The 22,757-nt window shown below is 43.0% G+C and overlaps 1 protein-coding gene across 1 annotated transcript in view; it reads left to right on the top strand.

Moving 5' to 3' along the window:
• Positions 1-223: 223 nt before the first annotated feature.
• LOC137374163 (gamma-taxilin-like) overlaps positions 224-22,757 on the top strand; it is an 87,749-nt gene continuing 65,215 nt past the window's right edge. The window contains exon 1 of the mRNA XM_068039948.1: positions 224-300. Within this exon, the coding sequence (XP_067896049.1) occupies positions 241-300 (60 nt within the window). The 5' untranslated portion in view covers positions 224-240. The remainder of the gene's footprint in view (positions 301-22,757) is intronic.

Here is a 22,757-nt window from a genome sequence, read left to right as displayed (position 1 = left end):
AAAGGGATTCAATGACAAGATGTTCAACTAAAGGTTTTATCAATTCCTTGTTAGATGCTATAATGTTTGTTTGACAGGAAAGATGCAACAAGGTCAATAATTTCCTGTACAACAGTTTATTGGTCTCGGTGTGTTTTGCATGTTGCTGTTCTGGGCAGCCAGCTCTCTTTCTCCCTCCCTCTGAGCTGTTCTCAGCTCTCTGCTCCTCCTTCCTCTTGGCAAATTCACTTCCGTCACATCATGGCGACACGGATTGTACAGGAGACGAGCAGAGTGGATTTAACAGCTGAGGACAGAGAGGTAAAGCGAGGAGCTGAGTAGGAAGGCAGCGTAGTCCTCTTGCTGTAAAGTCGGGAGTGGGGTTGTTGGATAGTGGGGGGTTGGCGGGCCCGGGGCGCTAGCTGCACATGGAGCAAACGTCAAGAGAACAGGGGAATTGCCACAAAGCGCGTTTGTTCCGCTGGTTAATACCGGCCCGGTCGGAGAAACACAGTTTAAAAAGAAACAAAAAAAAACCTCAGCACCACCGCCGCCAGGTTCTTCAGGGACAAATGGAACTTTTAGTTAAAAAAAAAAGGCGAGAACAAAACTGGCGCCTTGTGCGGAGGTGAGGCCCGACATTTAGAGGAAGGCGGGATTTAAGTGGGGATGAGGACCGGTCAGAAAGAGTGTAAGATAGAGAAAGGCATCGAGAGGCTGTCCTCGGAGAGCAGGTGTCCGCAGCTTTCCCGGAGGCAGCGCAAATCTCCCCGGGTCTGTTGACTGCAGTTCAGTCACTCACCGTCCGCACGCCCGGCTGTTCAGTAACGCTACCCCACTCTGCTGCGTAGAAGGGTGCATGAGCTCGATATCGGGGCCTAAAAGACTCCTCACTTTTATTACGTACTGTTGCTAATGGCACAGTGTATACAGAGATCCTCTTCAGATATCTGTACCAGCAAACTTGCCAGAGCAATGGCCGGTGATTGTCCAGTTAGAGCCCTTTTTATCTGCATTCAGAATGTGTCGCTAGGTCAGTGGGTTTTTTTTTTGTTAGTGAGAGAGGTGGACAGTCAAGTACAAGGCGGCATTGCCGCTTTATTTGAACATATATTTTCAGTAGTTTGCGGGGTGTGTTGGCCGGCTAGCACAGCTGGAGGTGAAGCTGCTGTCGATGGAACGTTGCCCGGGCCCCCGGGACTGAGCATCCCCGGGCGGGCGGCTGGTACTGCAGTGGCAGCGCGGGCGGCCACATGGGGATAACACAGGACAGCGACGCTGCAACTAACAAGGGCACCCTCCAATAGGCACGTTATTTTTTTGTGTGGTGGGGGAAAAGAGAAGACATACGCACTTATGCAGAAGAATAATACGCATGGAGATTTAAATTTAATACTGGTATAAATATTGGCCTTGGTTGCAGTAAAGGCGTGCGTATGTGAGGGTTTTTGCCACATCAGTGGTTTTCATGCTTATGCGAAACGAATCACTTTTTAAAAGCATTAATTTCCTTTCGTTACCCTTTAAATTCTCTGCTGGACTGAGTTTGGGTGTCAACGCACTTCACGCACCAATTAAACATGGCAAATTGAGTTACAAATTAGTGACAGTTGCAGCAGGCGGAATGCACGTGGAGAACATAACCCAGTTCAAAAATGAATGCTGTGAGTACGTATATTGGGACATTAACAGTGCGGTGTATGTACAGTGATACTGATATTGGTGCAGTGATCTGATACATGCTGTCATTGCTGTAACTAGACCCTAGTAGTTAACTTGATGTGTTAGTATTCTATGAAATCCTTGCTCCTGTTCTTGATTTTAAAGCTGAAGCAATACAACCTGATGTATTTCAGTTAAGGTGACTCCAGTCATGTGTATACTATAATAAAAGCAAAATACTGTGGATGCTGGAAATTTGAAATAAAAACAGAAAGTGCTGGAAATACTCAGCAGGTCTGGCAGCATCTGTGGAGAGAGAAGCAGAGCTCTGTTTCACTCCACAGATGCTGCCAGACCTGCTGAGTATTTCCAGCAGTTCATGTGTATACTATGTACGCTTGTCTCCTTAACGTTCTTCAGAACAGGATGACTATCTGGGAGTCATAGCAAAACACTGAAGGTCCCCAGCAGATTTTGTGAAGTGTAGGGAGAGCAAGTAGGATATTTAGACATGATAGTTTGTTGTAATGATTTGATGTCTTCAGGTACGAATAGTCTTAGTCCTGTAACCTCATTACATCACTCACATCTGTTGCCTGCCAATGCAGTTACTCGGGAACAGTGAAAGATTCTCGTTTAGCTAATAGGTTAAATATTTTCAATCTGCAAATATTTGTGCGCCCTGCAACATCCTTTTTTGCGTAAATGTTCAATAAGTAAGAATGTTGTCTTGAGTGAAAGCATATAGAACAAGGAATATTTAATTTTCCCCTTTGAATGTTTCCACAAACACTGAAGAAAGCTTCCAGAAGGAGCAGTGGCCCTGGAGCACTATGCCAGAGTAAACACTTTCTTTTGTGTAACCCTGGATAGTAAGTGTTGGCGGGTCATGAATCTGGAAAATATCACAGTCCACGGACATCTATCAGTTTCTCATCTGAAGCATAAGCAGATAATGTTAGAAACATCCCAGGTCTTTGAGTATCAGTGGAAAGAACAGAAATGCTGATGCTTTTGAGTGTAGACCCTTTGTCAGAACAAGTTTTTGCTTTTTTGTTCTGGTGTCATCTGACTTCTACATGTGCACACTTCCAGCAAGGGTCAGCGGCTGATAATCCTGTGTGGAAACAGGTTCTCTCCTCCTCTGTCAGGACACAGAGGCCAGTTGTAGTGCTCTTATCACTGCCCTGATAGGCAATTGAGGGAGAAAGGAATGAAAGGATATGGTGATAGTGTTAGATGAAGAAGGGTGGGAAAGGGCTCATGCACAGCATAAATACTGGCATAGACCTAATGCGTGGAATGGCCTGTTTTTGTCTGTACTATTAAAGTAATTGAGGTTGAGCGTAGCCAAGGACTTGAGTACATGCCACAAAATCTACTTGCCCACTGAGCCATTTTTAATGCTATGGTTTGCACAGGGCAAAACCTACAAAGAATTGCAGTAGCATATCATAAATAAATTTCTTAACTGCTTTTTCCCTAAGTTACTGAATGCTTGATAATTGGCGTAGATTGGGCCAGTCTCCTCTTGATTTTGTCTGAGCTCAGCAGTTATGAGACTTGTCTCGACACACCCCAGAATCTACAAAAGAATATGGAAGAGAAAAAAGAAAGCTGAAGCAGTCTTGTGCCTCCAAGCTGTGTGTCATGGGTGTTACAGTGCATTGTGGATTTGCATGAGCTGACAGCAGTAGGCAGTTTGATTGATCATGTCCTTTTAATTGACCTGTCTTCTCTGATCCAGACAGCATCAGAATCCCAACTTTGTGGCTTTTGAATGGAGCTTGGAAGAGTAGCAAATGTGTACCTCTTAATTATTGATCCTCTAAGGGGTATCAGAGGCACACAAGTGTACTAAAAAGGGAAATCAGCGCTTCAAGATAGATGTTCTTTGCTTGAATATTGCCCTCCTACATGACTCTTTGATAAATTCATATACTTTCACACCAGCTTAATAATTACTTTGGCATCTGGTACTGTCATTTATGAACTATATAATAATTGGTCGAGACTTGTGTAGAAAACAGTTTTTGGTGAGATGTATAGCTGGCAATACTTCAACTGAACCATTCGATTGAGTGAATCATAAAACAAGAAGGTAGGCGGGCAAATTTTAGTGCTAATACTGTTGCAGTTGACATTTCTGGTCATGTAACTGGATAACAATTACAAAATAAAGCAACAAAAGTGACGTGAATGGGTGTTCAGTTGTGATGCAATTCCTAAATTTGTGATTCTTGGCAGGGTGTTATAAGATTTTCCACCATATTTATAGTTGTATGCATATTGTTAAGACAAGATCATAGAACAGCAATGACTTTGTACACTGAATCCTGGAATTATGCTAATATCTGTAGCTGCTGTTTTATCATACAGTAGTTTGACTTTCAGTGGTGTAAGTTTAAAAATCCAAATGACTTGCATTTCTCTGAGCATGTTCTGTTGTGAAATAGTGACAGCCTAACACTAATATTTGTAAGCAAAGACATGAAACCATTTTACATGACTTGGGTATAAAGCAAATTATATTTCTATAAGCTGTGTAAGTGGTTGCTAACTTAAGAACATAACCTGCGTTGCCAACTTGGTTCAGTTGGTAGCACGCTCTTGAATTAGAAGGTTGTGGGTTCAAGCCCCACTTCAGGACTGGCATTCCAGCTTTGTACTGAAGGACTACAGTGGACAGTTTCCTTCAATCATATCTTCAAAAGTCCCTATAGTTATTTGAAGAATTCAATAAGGTTACCAAGTCAAGTTAAAGAAAAGAAGCTTGGCTCAGTTAACCTTTTTTAATCCATACCCATTACCTTGGCCCACTCTAATCCTCATCTACATGCTACTCCTTAGTGACATAATTCAGAAACATGATGCCAATTTCTGCATCTATGCTGACAGTACCCAGCTCTATCTCACCACCATCAATCCGATCCCTCCACTCTGTTTTGTCAGCCTCCAGTTAAACATTGGGGAAACCGAAACCATTGTCTTTGGCTTGCCCACCATCAAAATTTGTTCTCTTGCCATTGTTTCCATCCTCCTTCCCAGACACTGCCTGTGACTGAACCACTGTTTGCAACCTCTCATTTGATCCTGAGTTGAGCTTCTGACTCCATATCCTCACTATCACAAAGACCACCTACTTCTACTGCTGTAAAATCACCTATGTCCACCTCTGCCTTAGCTCATCTGCTGCTGAAACAATCTTTCATGCTGTAGTCACCTTCAGACTTGACTATTCCAATGCTCTCCTGACTGACCTCCCAACCTCCCCAAACTTGAGTTCAGTCAAAACTCTGCTGCTCATATCGTTTCCTGTGTTGCATCCCGCTCACCCATCACCCTTGTGCTCGCTAACCTACATTGGCTCCTGGCCCAGCAACACCCCAATTTTAAAATTCTCATTCTTGCATTCAGATCACTTTGTGACCTTGTCCCTTCCCTATCTCTGCAACCTTCTTCAGTCCTGCAACCCTCTGAGAACTCTGCATTCCTCCAACTATGGCCTTGTATGCATCCCCCACTCCTTTTGTCCCACCATTGGCAGATGTACCTTCAGCTTTCTCAGCCCTAAGATTTGGAATCCCCTCCCTGTTTCTCCTTCAGTCTTTCCTTTTTAAGACTCTCAAAACCTACCTCAGAACAAGCTTTTAGTTAGCACTCTTGGTATTGCCTGATACCTCAGTGTGTGTTTTTGTCCCATTACACTTCTGTGAAATGCCTTGGATATTTTCCTTCATTAAAGGTGCTATATAAATTTAAGTTCATGAAAATTCCTGATGTCTGGAATTATCTTTGTTGCCTGCCATTGTACCCTCTTCCTACGATTACGCAAAGAGAACTGCACATAAGTGCTCCAGATGTGGATCTGATCACCACCTTATGCAGCATACATGCAACCTTAATTTGAACTCTTGTCTATTAACTTAGGCAACCTGATAACATTACTTACACTTTCATAGATTCATCAGCCATACACCTTGGATGTCTTTCCTGGCAATTACAGTACAGGATAGTGAAATTCACTGGTACTTACAGGGGTAATAAATGCTCCTGCACTCTAGGTATGTGGCAGGAACGCAGGTTGCAAAATTATGTGTCTGGGCACAATAGTGAAATTTTGTTAAGCATGAGGGGAAGGGCACCTTCATTATAATAGCACCTGTTGAAATTCCATTTGCTTTTAGTTCATTAATTAGTGGGTGGCACAGTGGCGCAGTGGTTAGCACCGCAGCCTCACAGCTCCAGGGACCCGGGTTCGATTCTGGGTACTGCCTGTGTGGAGTTTGCAAGTTCTCCCTGTCTGTGTGGGTTTTCGCCGGGTGCTCCGGTTTCCTCCCACATCCAAAGACTTGCAGGTGATAGGTAAATTGGCTGTTGTAAATTGCCCCTAGTATAGGGAATATGGGATTACTGTCGGGTTAGTATAAATGGGTGGTTGTTGGTCGGCACAGACTCGGTGGGCCGAAGGGCCTGTTTCAGTGCTGTATCTCTAAATTAATGTTAGTCGTATTTTAATCTGTGTTGTGTTGCGTTTATAATGAGTAATGTTTAACTGTCAAAAACAGCTGAAAATGAAGCATAATTGGCGATCGGTATATGTAAATAGCCGATCAGATAACGTTTAATTAATGGTATTACTACCTTAATTTCCTCACCCCTATTTTATTTTTAAAGAGAGGATTTTTACATCGTACGTAAGTCAGTATCGCTTCGTGTTTCCTGGATCACCAGCTCATTATTTTATGTGACAGCTTGTGTTAACTCTGTTAAAGCACCTCTCCCTGTCAATTGATGTGAAAACAGTCTTGACAGGCTGCAGTCCAACAGACGCCCATCAATAAACAAATTCTGTGCCCAGTATGTGTATACTAATACAAAATGAGGTGGGTTGTCATGAATTATCCCTAAATGATTGATTGCGTTTTAACATTTTGAAAAACAAATAAAGAACTTTGTATGCAGAGTTGTATTCAAACTCATTTAAATTACAGATCTCACAACTGGTGCATTACACAAGTTCTTGCACATCACCAGTCTGCATGACGTGAGTGTAGTACACCAACTTGATGCATGTGTAGTGCATCACCAATCTGCATGAAATATGCACACTCTGGAGTATGGGGATTTTAATTAATGTGACAAACATAGAAAGATATACGGCACAGAAGAAGGCTTTTCGGCCCATTTTGCCTGCGCCTACCAGTTGAAGAGCCATCCAGTCTAATCCCACCTTCCAGCTCTTGAGTCAGAGCCTTGTAGATTATGGCACCTCAAGTGCATATCCAAGTATTTTTCAAATGTTATTTTCAGGCAGTGATTTCCAGGCCCCCACCACCCCCTGATGGAAAAAATGCTCCTCAATGCCCCTCTAATCCTTCCACCAATTACTTTAAATCTATGCTCCCTGGTTATTGACCTCTCTGGTAACTGAAATAGCTCCTTGCTATCCACTCTATCTAGGCCCCTAATAATTTTATACACTTCCATTAAATCTCCCTTCAGCCTCCTCTGTTCCAAAGAAGACAACCCCAGCCTACACAATCTTTTCTCATAGCTAAAATTCTCCATTCCTGTCACAATCCTTGTAAATCTCTGCTGTATCCTTTCTAGTGTGATTGCATCCTTCCTGTAATGCAGTGACCAGAACTGTATGTAGTACTCCAGCTGCGGTTTAACTAGTATTTTATACAGTTCCAGCATAACACCTCTGTTTTTGTACTCTAGGTTTCAGCCAATAAAAGAAAGCATCTCGTATGCCTTCTTTATCACCTTATCTATCTGAGGGACTTGGGGTTGTTTTCGTTAGAGAGAAGGAGGAGGAGAGGTGACTTAATAGAGACATACAAGATAATCAGAGGGTTAGATAGGGTGGATAGTGAGAGTCTTTTTCCTCGGATGATGATGGCAAACACGAGGGGACATAGCTTTAAGTTGAGGGGTGAAAGATATAGGACAGATGTCAGAGGTAGTTTCTTTACGCAGAGAGTAGTAGGGGCGTGGAACGCCCTGCCTGCAACAGTAGTAGACTCGCCAACTTTAAGGGCATTTAAGTGGTCATTGGATAGACATGGATGAAAATGGAATAGTGTAGGTCAGATGGACGGCGCAACATCGAGGGCCGAAGGGCCTGTACTGCGCTGTAATGTTCTAATGTTCCTCCTGTCTTCTAAAGATCTGTAGAAATACACTCCAAGGTCCCTCTGTTCCACTACACTTTTCAGAATCCTGCCATTTATTGTGTATTTCCTTGCCCTGTTTGTCCTCCCCAAATGCCTTACCTCACACTTCTCTGGATTGAATCCCATTTGCCGCTTTGCTGCCCACCTGACTAGTCCATTGATATCTTCTTGCAGTCTACAGCTTTCTTCCATATCATCAACCACATGACCAATTTTCATATCATCAGCAAAGTTCTTAATCATGCCCCCCTACATCAAGTCTAAATCATTGATATATTCCACGAACTGCAAGGGACCCAGTATTGAGCCCTGCAGAACCCCACTGGAAACAGCCTTTCAGTCACAAAACACCTGTTGGCCATTACCTTTTTCTTCCTGTCACTAAGCCAGTTTTGGATCCAACTTGCCACTTTCCCTTGGATCCCAAGAGTTTTTAATTTACTGTCCAGTCTGCCATGTGGGACCTTGTTTAAAGCTTTGCTAAAAATCCATGTAGACTACATCAAATGAGCTATGCTCATCAATCCTCCTTGTTACTTCCTCAAAAAATTCAATCATGTTCATCAGATATGACCTTCCCTTAAGAAATCCATACTGACTGTCCTTGATTAATCCGTGCCCCTCTAAATGATGATTTATAGCATCTCTCAGAAGTTTTTCCAATTATTTGCCCAACACTGAGATTAGGTTGACTGGCCTGTATTGAATTAGGTTATCCCTTCCCCTTTTAAACAACAGTACAATGTTAGCAGTCCTCCAGCACCACGCCTGTAGGCAGAGAGGATTTGAAAATGATGGTCGGAGCCTCCGCTGTTTCTTTCCTTCCTCCCCTTAGAAGCCTGGGGTACATTTCAGCTGGACCTGATGATTTATCCAAGGATGCTAAACACGTTAATAGTTCCTTCGTCACTATGTTTATCCTATTCAATATTTCACATTTCTCCTCAAGTACAATGTCTGCTTCATCCATACTTTTGTGAAAACAGATGCAAAGTATTAAGAACCATGCCCGTGTCTTTGGCCTCCACACACAAGTTGTCTTTTTGGTTTCTGATTGGACCTACTCTTTCTTTATCCTCTTGCTCTTTATGTATTTGTAAAACTTCTTTGGGTTTTCCTTGATTTTACTTGCCAATATTTTTTCATGCCCTCTCTGCTTTCCCAATTTTCTTAATTTCATCCCTATGCTTTCTGTACTCCTATAGGCTTTCTGCAGTATTGAGCTCCGGTCACCTGATATAAACTTTTGTTGTCTTATCAGGCTCTATGCTGTTTGACATCCAGTGGGGCGGGGGTGGTCTAGATTTGAGAGTCCCACCCTATCTCTTTGTGGGAACATATTTGTTCTGAATCCTCTTTATTTCCTCCTTGAATGCCTCCCACTGCTTTGACACTGATTTACCTTCAAGTAGCTGTTTCCAGTCCACTTTTGCCAAATTACATCTCAGTTTAGTGAAATTGGCCTTTCCCCAATTTAAATCTTTCACTCTCAGACTGTCTTTATCCTTTTCCAGAACTACTCTAAATCTAACTGAATTATTATCACTGCCGCTACAATGTTTTCCCACTGATATCTCTTCCATCTGCCCACATTCATTCCCTAAAACTAATTCCAGAACTGCCTATTCTCTTGTTGGGCTTGCTTTGTACTGGCTAAAAAAAATTCTCCTGAATATATTTTAATAATCCTGCACCCCATACCTTTTCAGCTGAATTTATATCAGTTACTATTCGGGTTAGTTGAAATCCCCTACTATTGTTGCCTTTTGTTTCTGCACTTTTCATCTATTTGCCTACATATTTTCTGTTCTATCTCCCTCTTGACTGTATAGGGGTCTATAGTACACTCCCAGCAGTGTGATTGCTCCTTTTCTTTGATCCTCAGTTCAACCCATATGGTTTCATTTTGATGATCCTTCCAGCATATCATGTCTCCTCACCAATATTGGGACCCCCCTCCCCTCCTTTCATTCCCCTCTCTATCCCATCTGAAAACCTGGTAACCAGGAATGTTGAACTGTCATTCCTGCCCTCTAGGCTTTGGCTCACTAGATAAGAATTTGGACATGGTAGAAGCAGATCTAATGTACTAGAATATTGAAAGCATTTTCAGTGACTCCACATACTTTCTGCATTGTACTTCCAAAGAGGAAACTGCTTTTGCACTTCTTGGTAAACTGTACAGGTACAATGAATACCTCCTTATTTTGTTGACTTATTAGCATGTCTTGTGTTGGGGGTAGCTGCTATAATCAGCCGGTGATTGTGAATCTGCGGTCTTAACACAAGAACATAAGAAATAGGAGCAGGAGTAGACCATGTGGCCCCTCGAGCCTGCTCCACCGTTCAATAAGATCATGGCTGATCTGCCTCAACTCCACCTTCCCAACCACTCCCTGTATCCCTTGATTCCCTGAGAGACCAAAAATCTGCATATCTCAACCTTAAATATACTCAACAATGGAGCATCCACAACCTTCTGGGACAGAGAGTTCCAAAGATTCACAACCTAAATGATTGGCCCCTTATCCTGTGACTCTGCCCCCATGTTCTAGATTCCCTAGCCAGGGGAAACAACCTCTCAGTGTCTACCCTGTCAAGTCCCTTCGGAATCTTGTATGTTTCAATGAGATTACTTCTTCTAAGTGCCATGGAGTATAGACCCAATTTACCCAGCCTCTCCTAGGATAACCCTCTCATCTGGGGAACCAATCTAGTGTTCTGCTTCCAAGGTCTTTCTTAGATATGGAGACCAAAACTGCACAGTACTCCAGATGTGGTCTCACCAAAGTCCTAAACAATTGTAGCAAGACTTCCTTGTTCTTGTACTCCAATCCCCTTGCAATAAAAGTCACCATGACATTTGTTTTCCTAATGGTATGCTAACTTTCTTAGTTCCTTGTATGGGTACACCCAAGTCGCTCTGAACATCAACATTTAAAAGTTTCATGCTATTTTTAAAAAAAAAATTCTGCTTTTCTGTTCCAACTACCAAAGTGAATACCTCACACTGATGCATTTGGCACTTTGCAGTCTCTGTGTGTCCTCCTCACAGCTTACATTCCCACCTAGATTTGTATCGTCAACAAACTTGGATACGTTACCCTTGGTCTCTTTGTCCAAATTAATACAGATTGTAAATAGCTGAGGCCCCAGCACTGATCCTGTGGCACTTCACTAGTCAGAGCCTGCCAACTTGAAAATGCCTCATTTATCCCTACTCTCTGCTTCTTGACAATTAACCAATCCTCCATCCATGCTAATATGTTACCCCCAACTCCATGAGCTCTTATTTGTGTATTAATCTTTTTGTGTGGCACCTTATCGAATACCTTTTGGAAATAACTTGGGGCTAGCACTGCAACTTTGTGGCTGCACGGTAAACAGTTGAAAATCGCTTTGGACAAGCTGTATTATGCTTTCACAGTTTGTGTGAATGTCCACCATTGAATGTGTTCAGTCTTGTGTTTGAATAATTTATTCAGGCGTGTGGATTGCATCTTAGGGTGGTTTACTTGGTTCCCTAAACAACCCAGTCCGTACCTCAAAAAGATTACACTTCAGTCATTTCTCATGGTGTTAATTTAAATTTCGATCTCTGTGATTCTTCAATGCTATAAATAATTTTTAAAATTTACAGCTCAGGAAGGAAGTGGATTGATGTTGCTGTCAACCAGAAGAAACCTTTTGCCTACCAATGTACAGGTGTTGGGGCTTTAACTGCTTGTAATTTCTAATTTTAATCTCTGCCAATGGGATTTTCAGGGTTGTGACAAAAATGTTATGGGCAGAAGTGAAAGCTGCTCCACATAGACATGGAAGGTACTAAAGTGCTATTAAAGTCAGTATTTGAAATAATCCAGACTAAGATCTAATTGCTGTAGTAACAATACCTTTTTTTAATGATTCATCCACGCTCTAGAATGCCTTCCCTAAACCTCCTTAATACCTGCCTCTGACCAAGCTTTTAAGTCACCCGTCCTATTAGCTCCTCCTTTGGCTTGGTGTCGATCTTAACTCTGAAGAACCTTGGGTCATGTTGCAGTGTCAAAGGCACGATATAAATGCAAGTTGTCGTATATTGTACTGGTAGAATACCCTGGCAAGCACATTCACAGGTAATGGGTGCACAACTTGCTTGTATCTAAAGCGCTTGTAAGAAAAATATCAGTTCAGATTTTGCTTTAGAAATAATAGTGAGGCTGACTGGGCTCACTATTCTGAAAGAATAAATTGGTCAGCAACCTCCGGTGATTGCACATGCGCAGTTAAACGCGGAAAGCAGAAAGTTGCTGTCTGTGTCGCCCTGCTGCTCCAGAAGCTGTGCTATTACAGTATCTCACCGAGAGACTCAACATTGAAATACCTGAAGGGTCTGAAGTTGCTGTACATATGTGATAGATACACATGAAACTCATCAGAAAAAGTTTGGGCTTGTCCGTTCCAGTGTAAGTACATTTTTAACAGTGTTATCGTTCTTAATTGCTGCCAAACAACTTCCCTGGCACTGAAAATTAAATTTACGAGTGTGGGGTTTCACTCCTTCAGATTTTAATCATTGTTGGAGATCTAAAAAAAAAATCTTATTTTTCCCTCTGCCTTTTTATTTCTGTCAATCCCAACTTTCTTTCACTTTTACAAGGATTGGGGTTGAATTAACTGTTCAAACTTCCACTTCCTGGTATAAACTCTGTGTGCCTCAGCAAGGATTCTTCAGTCTGCTTGCTTAAGGAGTTGCTTGCCCTGTTCACACAGATCCTATATCCTCAAGAGGGCATTGCATCATTTTGATTCCAATTTATACTACATTCCAGGGCAAAATCCCATAGAAAGTCTGTGGGCAAGTACAAGTATAATGAGCAGCTGGTGCCGTTTGTTCGCCACTGAAAGCAAAATTTGACCCATCATGTTCACTTGCCACTTAGCAGCATTACAGTCTTATTTTCAGAAAGATTAGTTTAACAGTGGTGCTTTGAATAGATCTTGTGAAAGTGCAGACTGAGAGTCACCTCGATTTATCCTGCTGAGAGGACAATGTACGGTGTGTATGAAAAACTAACAGTGTAGGCTCATGAGGCAATTCTGAGGGTGCATCGGGAAAGCATCTGACACTATGGGCCAGCACTTATGCACAATCAGATTCACACTGAGCTATGGTGACCTGAGCTGTGTGTCACTCCATCTTGCTCTGATTTGAATTGTGCTTTAGGAGGTGTTAAATTGCCAGCCTTGGTGTGTGCTGCTTTTTCTTAGCAGGTTAGAGATGTGAATGTTTTTGTTGTGTGGCTGTGGAAAGAAATGGCCGCTCTTCAGAAAAAGAAAAATATAGCTGTTGAACAGCTATATATCAGTCAAATACTATTTGTGTTTTAGAAGTGGATGTCTCACGGTACTGCATTTGGTGAGTTGGAAGATGGTGGGACAATTGGAGCTTTCAACACTGAGATAGATGGATGGATAGGTTGGGTCAGAGTATGAAGGGATATGAAGTTGACATGTAGCTCAGCAATGATCTAATTTAATGGTGGAGCAGGCTTGAAGGGCTGAGTGCCCTGCTCCTGTTCCTAACACCTGTTAGACATGCATCTCAGTTATGCCTCCATGAAGCCAGGACTCTCTCTGGGGTAAAGGCCTGCTCAGGTCAGGGGAAAAAAACATGACCCAAGCCCGACCCGTCCCGAGTCCTTCCAATTTTTCCCACGCCCGGCACGACCTGACCACTGGAATGTTCCCTTCACCTACCTTGCGACTCCCAATCTTCAGGAAGCTGCAGCATGAGCGTGATGACGTCATAGAGACGCTTACTGCGCACACTGAGTTTCCTTCTTTGATATCCTGGACTCGCAGCTCAGGTAGGTTTTTTACTTTTAACACTTAGCTGCAATTCTTGCTGTGTGTCCCCGACCCGAGCCGAGTCCCAAACTCCTTGATATACAATATGTGGTGTTGGCATACGGAACTTTCACTGCAGAGCTCCCACTTTGTCATTGCTTATTGGTATGAAGAATTTGAGGGGGTGGAGAAATGGCCACAATGGATCAAGGGTCTTCCTTCAATGGAATTGATCAAACCTATCTTCAATCTGTATTTAAGCAAATACTATGGATTCCCAGAACTTTTAACTGGATTCCTGAAACAGATGGGTAGAACACCCCATACAGTTGCACCCACCCTAATAAACTGACAGAACTGTCTTGATGTGGCGGGTGAGGGAGTGTAGAAGAGGCTGCACCAAGTGCACAGTTAAGGCCTCAGAGGCAAGTCTGAGCTCCCCAGACTAAAGGCCTGCTACCCGACCTGAACCCAACGGGACCTGACAACATGTGTCTAGTTCGGGTCGGGTCAGGTTGGGTGCTGTTCCGGGTCCCGCTTTCAGGCTCGGCTCGGCCAGCTTCCCCATTCCAGGCCTGACCTGTCCCCTGCACCCATGCCAGACTCGAGCCAGTGTTGTCACCAGCAGTGAGCAACGCCTTAGGCAAGCTCACAACAACAACTTGCATTTATATAGCACCTTTAACAAAGTGAAACATCCCAAGGCGCTTCATTAGAAAGTAATCAAACAAAATTTGACACCGAGCCATATTGGGCATTAGGACAAGTAACCAAGCTTGGTCACAGAGAGCTGACATGGACATGATGGGTCGAATGGCCTACTTCTGTGCTGTACCCATTCTGTGATTCTAAGAGGTAGGCTTTAAGAAGTGTCTTAAACCTCTTTCTGCTCCTTTAAGGAGGGAATTCCAGTCTATTTTGTGTATTTTTATTAATTGTGTGTGTGTGTGAAGAAACATAGGTGACACGTACTCTTCCCAAAATGCCTTTTGGAAAATGAGAGCGAGTTAGTTCAGAGGTATGACTTTGACAACAGTGCCTGCAATATTTCTGGCTGCACCTTCTAATTGCGGCCATTTTAAAAAATAAAGTTCTTGAATAATGTATTGATGACTTCTGTTGTCTTTGTGTCTACCCCCATACTCTATACTGTGCTGGATCAGCTGGCTCCTGAAACACATCTTACATGGCTGGCAACAACCCAAAATCAAATCTGCCGATTCGCTGAGGTCAATGCTAGGGAGATATAAAAACAATAAGTCTACCCAGCCTTAGCAAATCTAGCAAATTAACTCTGGGGTTGCCATGAGTTGTGTGAGTGATCTGCAACACAAGCTGATGATAACAGAGTGCAGTGATCAATTTAAAAGCTGCTGTCTGTTCACTTGGTGTGGTGTGGAGTGTTCGTATGGCTCCACTGCACACTGAACTTGCTGATCATTTAATTGACATTGATGCTGCAGGCTGACCCTGAAGCCGCGAACTTCACAAAACATGATTGCTGCTGATTCTAAGCCAGCTGAGGGGTGTTTGTATATGATGAATCCTTGTAGGCAACAGCATCACTTACCTAAAGGACAGGTGCAGAAAACAATAAGTCTGAGACGATCTAATTGAGACATACAAGATTCTGAAAGGGCTTGATAGAGTAGATGCTGAGAGATTGTTCCTGCTGGTCAGGGAATCTAGAACACGGAGACACAGCCTCAGGATTAGAGGCCAATCATTGAGGACTGAGATGAGGAGAAAGTACTACACTCAAAGGGTTGTGAATCTTTGGAATTCTCTACCCTAGAGGGTTGTGGATGCTCCATCATTGAATACATTTAAGGCTGGGATAGATAGATTTTTGGTCTCACATGGAATCAAGGGATATGGGGAGCGGGCAGGAAAGTGGAATCGAAGCCAAAGATCAACCATGATCGTATTGAATGGCAGAGCACGCTCGATGGGCCATATGGTCTGCTTCTGCTCCTATTTCTTGTGTTCTTGTGAAGTGGTGTGCAGTAAGACATTTGAAAAGGTGGATGATCAGCTGGCGTTTGTGAAAATGATTGCATTGACTGAAGCCCTAGCTCTTCAGCCTGACGCATCTGTTTACATACACAAAGAACTGGTTATTCATATTTTTTATTCCTTTAATTGAAGCTGTAAGTAGGCCTTGTCACTTTGCAATAAAATTTGAAAGGGTTTCTGTGTTCAGTATTGTGAGTGAATGATACAAGCTTAGATTTGAATAGACATATGAATATATACATATCAGGCACTCTCACCTGAATCAGAAGGTTGTGGGGTCAAGTTGCACTCCAGAGACTTGAGGACATAATCTAGTTTATCATTTGAGTACAGTACTGAGGGAGTATATGATAAAACATTAAACCAAGGCCCTGTCTGCCCCTCAAGAGGACGAAAGGATTCCATGGTACTATTTTGCAGAAGAGCAGGGGAATTCTGCCAGTGTCCTGGCCAATATTTATCCCTCAACCGGCATCACTGAAACAGATTATCTGATCATTATCTCACTGCTGTTTTTGGAACCTTGCTGTGCACACATTGGCTGCAGCATTTCCTACAGTGACCATACTTCAAAATATTTTCATTGGCTGTAAAGCGCTTTAGGACACCCTGAGCCTGTGAAAGTTCTTTCTTTACAGCTGTGTCAGGGCTGCCTTGTGCTCTCCCTCTAGGCCCTTCCCACGTCGAATGATGACTTACTTGGAGGCCTTGCCTGCACTGAGATGCAGTTCCTGGCTGCTCTGTGATGGGCAGTAGTGGAAGCAACCACTGAAGGGTGGTCACAACAGAGGTGGCAAAGAACGGTGCCATGTGTGTACGAGGCCAGTTAACTCTTCTTAGTCCTAAAGAATGGCTCTGGCATATTTAGCCAGCAAGGTTTTGGTGCCATGTGGGCAGTGTGGAAATTGGGCTGAAGGGATTTGAGTAGAGAACTGCAGGAGAGGTGAGCACAGAGCTGGGTAGTAACTATGCATTTGAGGAAAGGGACACTTTGGAGAGGGAATAAGACTCTCCCTTGAACTGTGCGTCGACTGCCCACAAGTAAGTGGCCTGCTCTGAATTCATTTTTTTTTAAGTGAAGGGTCAAGGCCTGTCTTGTAATCGATCACCGAGGTCACTATGAGTAGACCTAATTTACAGTAGACCTGTTGCATTGGCACTTTGTTTTAAGCTAACTTAAAACATACTCTTGTTCAAGGTGCACAGTAATGGGCTATTTATTCTAATATATGGCTTTAGATTTATTACATTGGGATCATGCAGGCCTACTTACTGAACGTAACACATGGTATCTGCATTTTGTAGATGTTAAATGTAAAAATTGAAGATCCACTTTTACAATCTGACATTTTCTCGGCCTCTGACATTTTCTACCAATCTCTTGTTTTTTAAGTATTGGCTGGGAATCTGCTCCATTAAACCAGAATAATACCTGTGCCCCGTCCCTTGCTGTAAGTAAGGGTTTGCAGCTTTTGGGCCATTTTATTTTTGGTCATCAGTTGCTATTGTGGGCTGGGTGTGTAGCGACATCCATAGTGCAGGATTAACCACAGTAACAATTAATGACTGATTTTGAACTCTTGACTGTTGAGAAATATGCTTAGTATATCCAATAATATTCTAGGTTAAATGCACAATCCACTAATTATTCTCATTCGCAAGAGTATATGTTGTAGTTTGGACTCACTAGTTAGGTGATATTGACTTTACATTTGTTAATTTGTAATGTTTAACGTTGTTAAATGTTGGAATAAAATTTACTCGGGAGGATATTTGCTAACCAGGAAATATGAGATGCTGGTTAATAATAGATGGTCCTTGCATCTGTTCTGGCTGCTTTTGTGCTGGCTTCCAGGATCAGACTGGCTCTGATTGTTACAACACTGCTCAAGAGAAGCTGGTTTTGTATCACAAGATCCAATCCAAGAAAAGAACTCAAAAGTTTTAACACTGTACAACAAAGCATTTTCTGTTTTCACATCTAAGTGTAGGTCAAAAGGCTGCTAAATTCATTAAATAAACTTAAAGGGCTCCCCCCTCCCCCAACCCATTTTTGTTTTTTTTTTGCTCTCCCTTCAATGACTCGATTGTGACTGGTCTACTTGGTTTTTAAATTAACCATGGTCCACTAGATTGAGTCTGGTAGATTTACAGTTGGGCTATTGGTTAGGAGCATAATTGGTCTGATGAAAACCTCCCACTGCACTTACCTGTCACGTACGGAAGCATCTGTTGCCGACAGATGATTGCAGGTATGCATGAATACATGTTTTTATCTGATTTGTCAGGCCAGTCGGATTTATTGGGGGCTGGTGTCTTGCCGAATTGAAGGCTTTCCAAGTGCTGGATTTGAGTCATTCACTTTGGGAGAGAAGAGTGATAGAGGAACAGAGATGGACATTGAAGAATTTTAGTATGGGTGAGTGGATGGGATTGTGTGGGGTAAAATGGGCAAAAATTCCAAGCGTCAGGAAGCTGGTGCCAACCTTCCAACTTTAATGAGGCGGGAAAAGGATGGGCAATCAACACGCTCCAAGGAGGCAGGTTGACATTTTAATATGTTAATGAGGCGGGAAGCCTCAGATTTAACCTGCAGGTTTAACTGTGGCCAGCCAGACTTCGGGAAACCTGGCAGCTGCAGCAATGCAAGGGCAGCCTCAGGGAAAAGGCCAGTGCTTTCACAGTATTCCTTGATTTTTATTCGTTCTTGGGATGTGGGCATCATTGACTGGGCCAGCATTTGTTGTCCACCCATAATTTCCATTGCGAAGGTGGTGGTGAGCTACCTTCTTGAACAGCAGCAGTCCATGTGGGGTAAGTACACCCACAGTGCTGTTAGGGAGGGAGTTCCAGGATTTTGACCCAGTGACAGTAAAGGAATGGCGATATAGTTCCAAGTCAGGATGGTGTGTGTCTTCAGTTCTGAAGAAGGGTCACTGACCCGAAACGTTAACTCTGCTTCTCTTTCCACAGATGCTGCCAGACCTGCTGAGTGATTCCAGCATTTCTTGTTTTTGTTTCAGATTTCCAGCATCCACAGTATTTTGCTTTTATTATATTGGTGTGTGTCTTGGTGGGGGGAACTTGTAGGTGTTCCCAGGCATCTGCTGCCTTTGTCCTCCTGGTTGATAGAGATCACTGGTTTGGAAAGTGCTGTCGAAGGAGTCGTGCTGAGTTGTTACCATGCATTTTGTAGATGGTGCATACAGCTGCCACTACGCATCAGTGGTGAAAGGAGTGAACGTTGAAGGCAGTGGATGGGGTGCCAGTCAAGGGGGCTGCTTTGTCCTGGATGGTGTCGAGCTTCTTGAGTGTTGTTGGAGCTGCACCAATCGAGGCAAGTGGAGAGTATTCCATCACACTCCTCACTTGTGCCTTGTAGATGATGGACAGGTTTTGGGAAGTCAGGAAGTTGAATTATTCGCCACAGAATTTCCAGCCTCCGACCTGCTCTTGTTGCCACAGAATTTATGTGGCTGCTCCAGTTAAGTTTCTGGTCAATGGTAACCTCCAGGATGTTGATGGTGGTGGATTCAGCAATGGTAATGTTGTTGAAAGTCAGGGGGAGGTGATTAGATTCTCTTTTGCTTGTCATTGGTCATTGCCTGGCACTTGTGTGGCATGAATGTTACTTGCCACTTATCACCCCAAGCTGGAATGTTGTCCAGGTCTTGCTGCATGTGGACATGGACTGACTGCTTTATTATCTGAGGAGTTGCGAATGGTATTGAACATTGTGCAATCATCGGCGAACATCCCTACTTCTGACCTTTTATATTGGAAGGAAGGTCATTGTAGGCAAAGAGGGGCTGCAGAGCTTCCTCTCAACCCTCAAGCTCTCACTAGTGTCATCAACCCATCGGGGATCAGACCTACCTGGTCCTATGGCCTCCTCCGGAGGGCTCTGTGCCTGACCTGCAGCCAAGCTTTTTACTCAGGCTGACTTCCAGGCAGAGAACCTGTTGATGCCAAAGGTTGCACATGTGAACTGCACAGCACGTGGTGAAACCCAGACTCCGGTTTTCCATGTGCTCCTACAAAGCCACCAGTCCGTGCTAATATACCTGTTACGCAGCCTCTGCCAAATCTTCTGGTTTGACATCAAGGTGTGTGTATGTTTGTACAGTGCAGGAACAATTCTCCCTTTATCTGTGTTCATCCACCCATTTCTACCCCCTTCGGAAACAGGTATCATCGAAATCTGAAGGTTCCTACTCACTTTATAATTTCAGTTTTCGCATTGTGGGCCTTGCTGATCAAGGTTAACCCTGTGCATATGTTTTGCTTTTTTTTTAAAATATGCTGGTATTCCCAGTTTAGGTTTTCTCCCAAATGATGCACAGTAATCCCTTTAATGAGAGGTGGGAGGGCACCTGCTCCCAAGCCTTTGCTGACGCATCGGGGGTGTTACCAAACTGGATCAAATGACTCAAACGTTGGGTTTGAATTTGAAATGAACTGCTTGAGCTCTGAGCTCGATTTGTTCCGTGGGAGTATAATGGGTGTGAGCCTATGCCTTAGCACTCTCTTCTAAGACAAAATTAGCACATTAGTGTGTACATATTAACTTCCCTACTGCTGTAACTGCTAAATCAACAATGGCTGCTCTCACCACTGCCACTCGGCGTTTTGGCATTGAATTAAAACTCTGTGAATTTTAAAATACATTAGAAATGACAGTCATCAAAGAAAATATCAGGCTTCCATTGTGCATAACATCCACAGTGAGTTATAAGCCTTTTTTTTAAACTATGTAACTGCTTCAGAGTCCAGTAGCAGAGTAGATGTGAATCCTTTCAAAACCCTTCTGCAGAAGGTGTTACAGTGAGGGTGTACAGTGAGATATGCACTAGAGAGGTTATAGTAGAACCAGGGTGCTGGCAGGACCGGCAGCAGAGAGTTTGGCAAACCTTGCTGGGGCAAGCATGCAACAATGAATGGAACTTTTGCAGCAGTACCTTCCAAACCCGTGACCTCTACCACCTTGAAGGACAAGAGCAGCAGATGCATGGGAACACCACCACCTGCAAGTTCCCCTCTAAACCACACACCATCCTGACTTGGAACTATATCGCCGTTCCTTCACTGTCACAGGGTCAAAATCCTGGAACTCCCTTCCTAACAGCACTGTGGGTGTACCTACCTCATATGGACTGCAGTGGTTCAAGAAGGCAGCTCACCACCACCTTCTCAAGGGCAGTTAGGGATGGGCAATAAATGCTGGCCTGGCCAGCGATGCCCACATCCCATGAATGAATAAATAAAAAGAAAGTTCATGATTTTTAAACGTTCGTAGGTACTAAAAGATTGTTGCAGACTGTTGGGGCTCTGTGCACTTAGTTTACTTCAAAGTCACCTTTTCTTCATGTTTTGCAAATTGTCAAACAGGCCATGCACTCTCTTGTGTGTAAACTCTGATTTGGAAAGTAGTGTCAGAAGGTTGAGTGTTGTTTGAGCTGGCATTACAGCCCAATATTACGGGTGTGCCACATTGTGAGAGCTGCCATATTTTGGGCAAAATAATACACCAAGACTTGCATGGCTTGATTTGAGGAAGGGCATGGAGTTCTCCCATGTCCGGCTCAACATTCTATAGCAGGACAAGGGGTAGTAAAGCTCAACACTCTGGTCAATAGTGTCCCTAGATAAGTGGAACAGTCTATTCGGTGTTGGTGCTTATTGTTTCTACAGTCTTTGCTTAGTAGGATAACCTCAGTGCCCAAGATGCATTTGAAAAAAGATGTATCTTTAAGTAGCTTTCTTGGAATTCAAAATGTACCATTTTATGAAATCAAGATGATGATGATGCAACTGGCCTGGGACAGCCTCTCATTTTAGTTCGTTCATTGTCCTCCTTGTGGAGACTTGTGCTGAGCTGCAGTTCAACAGGTACTAGCGGTTCAAACTACCTTGCCAACATGGCCGTGTATGAATCTAGACATTACAGGGCCAACAGCCCAGAATGTGCTGGGGATCGATGTTGCAGGGCCCATTTTATGGCATAACGGTCCCAGGAAATTATGGTGCGAGTGACTTGCACCACACCAAGTTTTCCTGGGACGTTTGCATACCTCCAATGTTTCCTTTGTCAAAAATGGCAAACAGTTTTTCTAGCTCCCTTCCAATTAAAGCAATGACAATTGCGAAACATAGCGATCACTTCAGCCTCGTGGACCATTTAAAAAAAGAACAGCGGTGTTGGTGGCAAACTTTCATTCCGTGCTGAGTTTAACCCTTAATTGCATATAACGCTTCTGGGAATAAACTGAATCAAATACTTCCTTTTTTAAAAGAGGAATCAGTACTCTGTTCATGAATGATCCTTTTTATATTACGACATTTTGTTTTTATTTAAGAAACATAAGAGCATAAAATACTTAAAATATGGCAGCACTGCAGAAGGTGCAATTGTGCTTGATCCTGAGATATTGCACCAACAAGCTTTAGCCTGCAAGACCCATTGGCGCATTAATTAATTAATTTGGCTGTATTTTAATTTGATGCTCAGTGGGGTAAACAATATATTGATATTAGGAGTTTAAAGAGGATGTCAATTTTGTGGGTTTAAGGGGGAATGTCTGTGATACACGACTGTAGGTACAGAAACAAATTCTCCCACTCAAGAATATGTGAATTGAGGCAACAACCCCCAGCCGAAATGGCAATAGATCGATTTGAGTGCGAGAAAGAAAGAGAAAATTCGGCAGATTCTGCTGCCCAAGCTTCAGCCCTTTTATACTGCTAAATACATGTACTTATACATGTCTGAAACCGATGTAAGCTATATAGTCACTCTAAATATATGCTATAAAGATACAAACAGCTCACATTTACTGTGTGGTTTTTAGATTATTCAGTATATATTTCTGTATCTAACTTTTATTCATTTGCTGCTGATATATATAAATAAAATTAGCTTGAAATTCTTGCACAAGCCAACAAATGATTAATTTTTATCTGAGGGTGGGGCAGTGCATTTATTGATCAGTTTCATGTTTTGTTACACAAAATGAATCAAAGACTGAAAGTAAGTTTAAAACTGATGAGGCTGCTGTCATTTTTAAGCCAGGGTGGGGCACCCAGCTA

This window comes from Heterodontus francisci, chromosome 10, assembly GCF_036365525.1.
Source record: "Heterodontus francisci isolate sHetFra1 chromosome 10, sHetFra1.hap1, whole genome shotgun sequence".
NCBI lineage: Eukaryota > Metazoa > Chordata > Chondrichthyes > Heterodontiformes > Heterodontidae > Heterodontus > Heterodontus francisci.
Note: the sequence above shows the minus strand (reverse complement) of the source record. Positions and strands in the feature narration are given on the sequence as shown.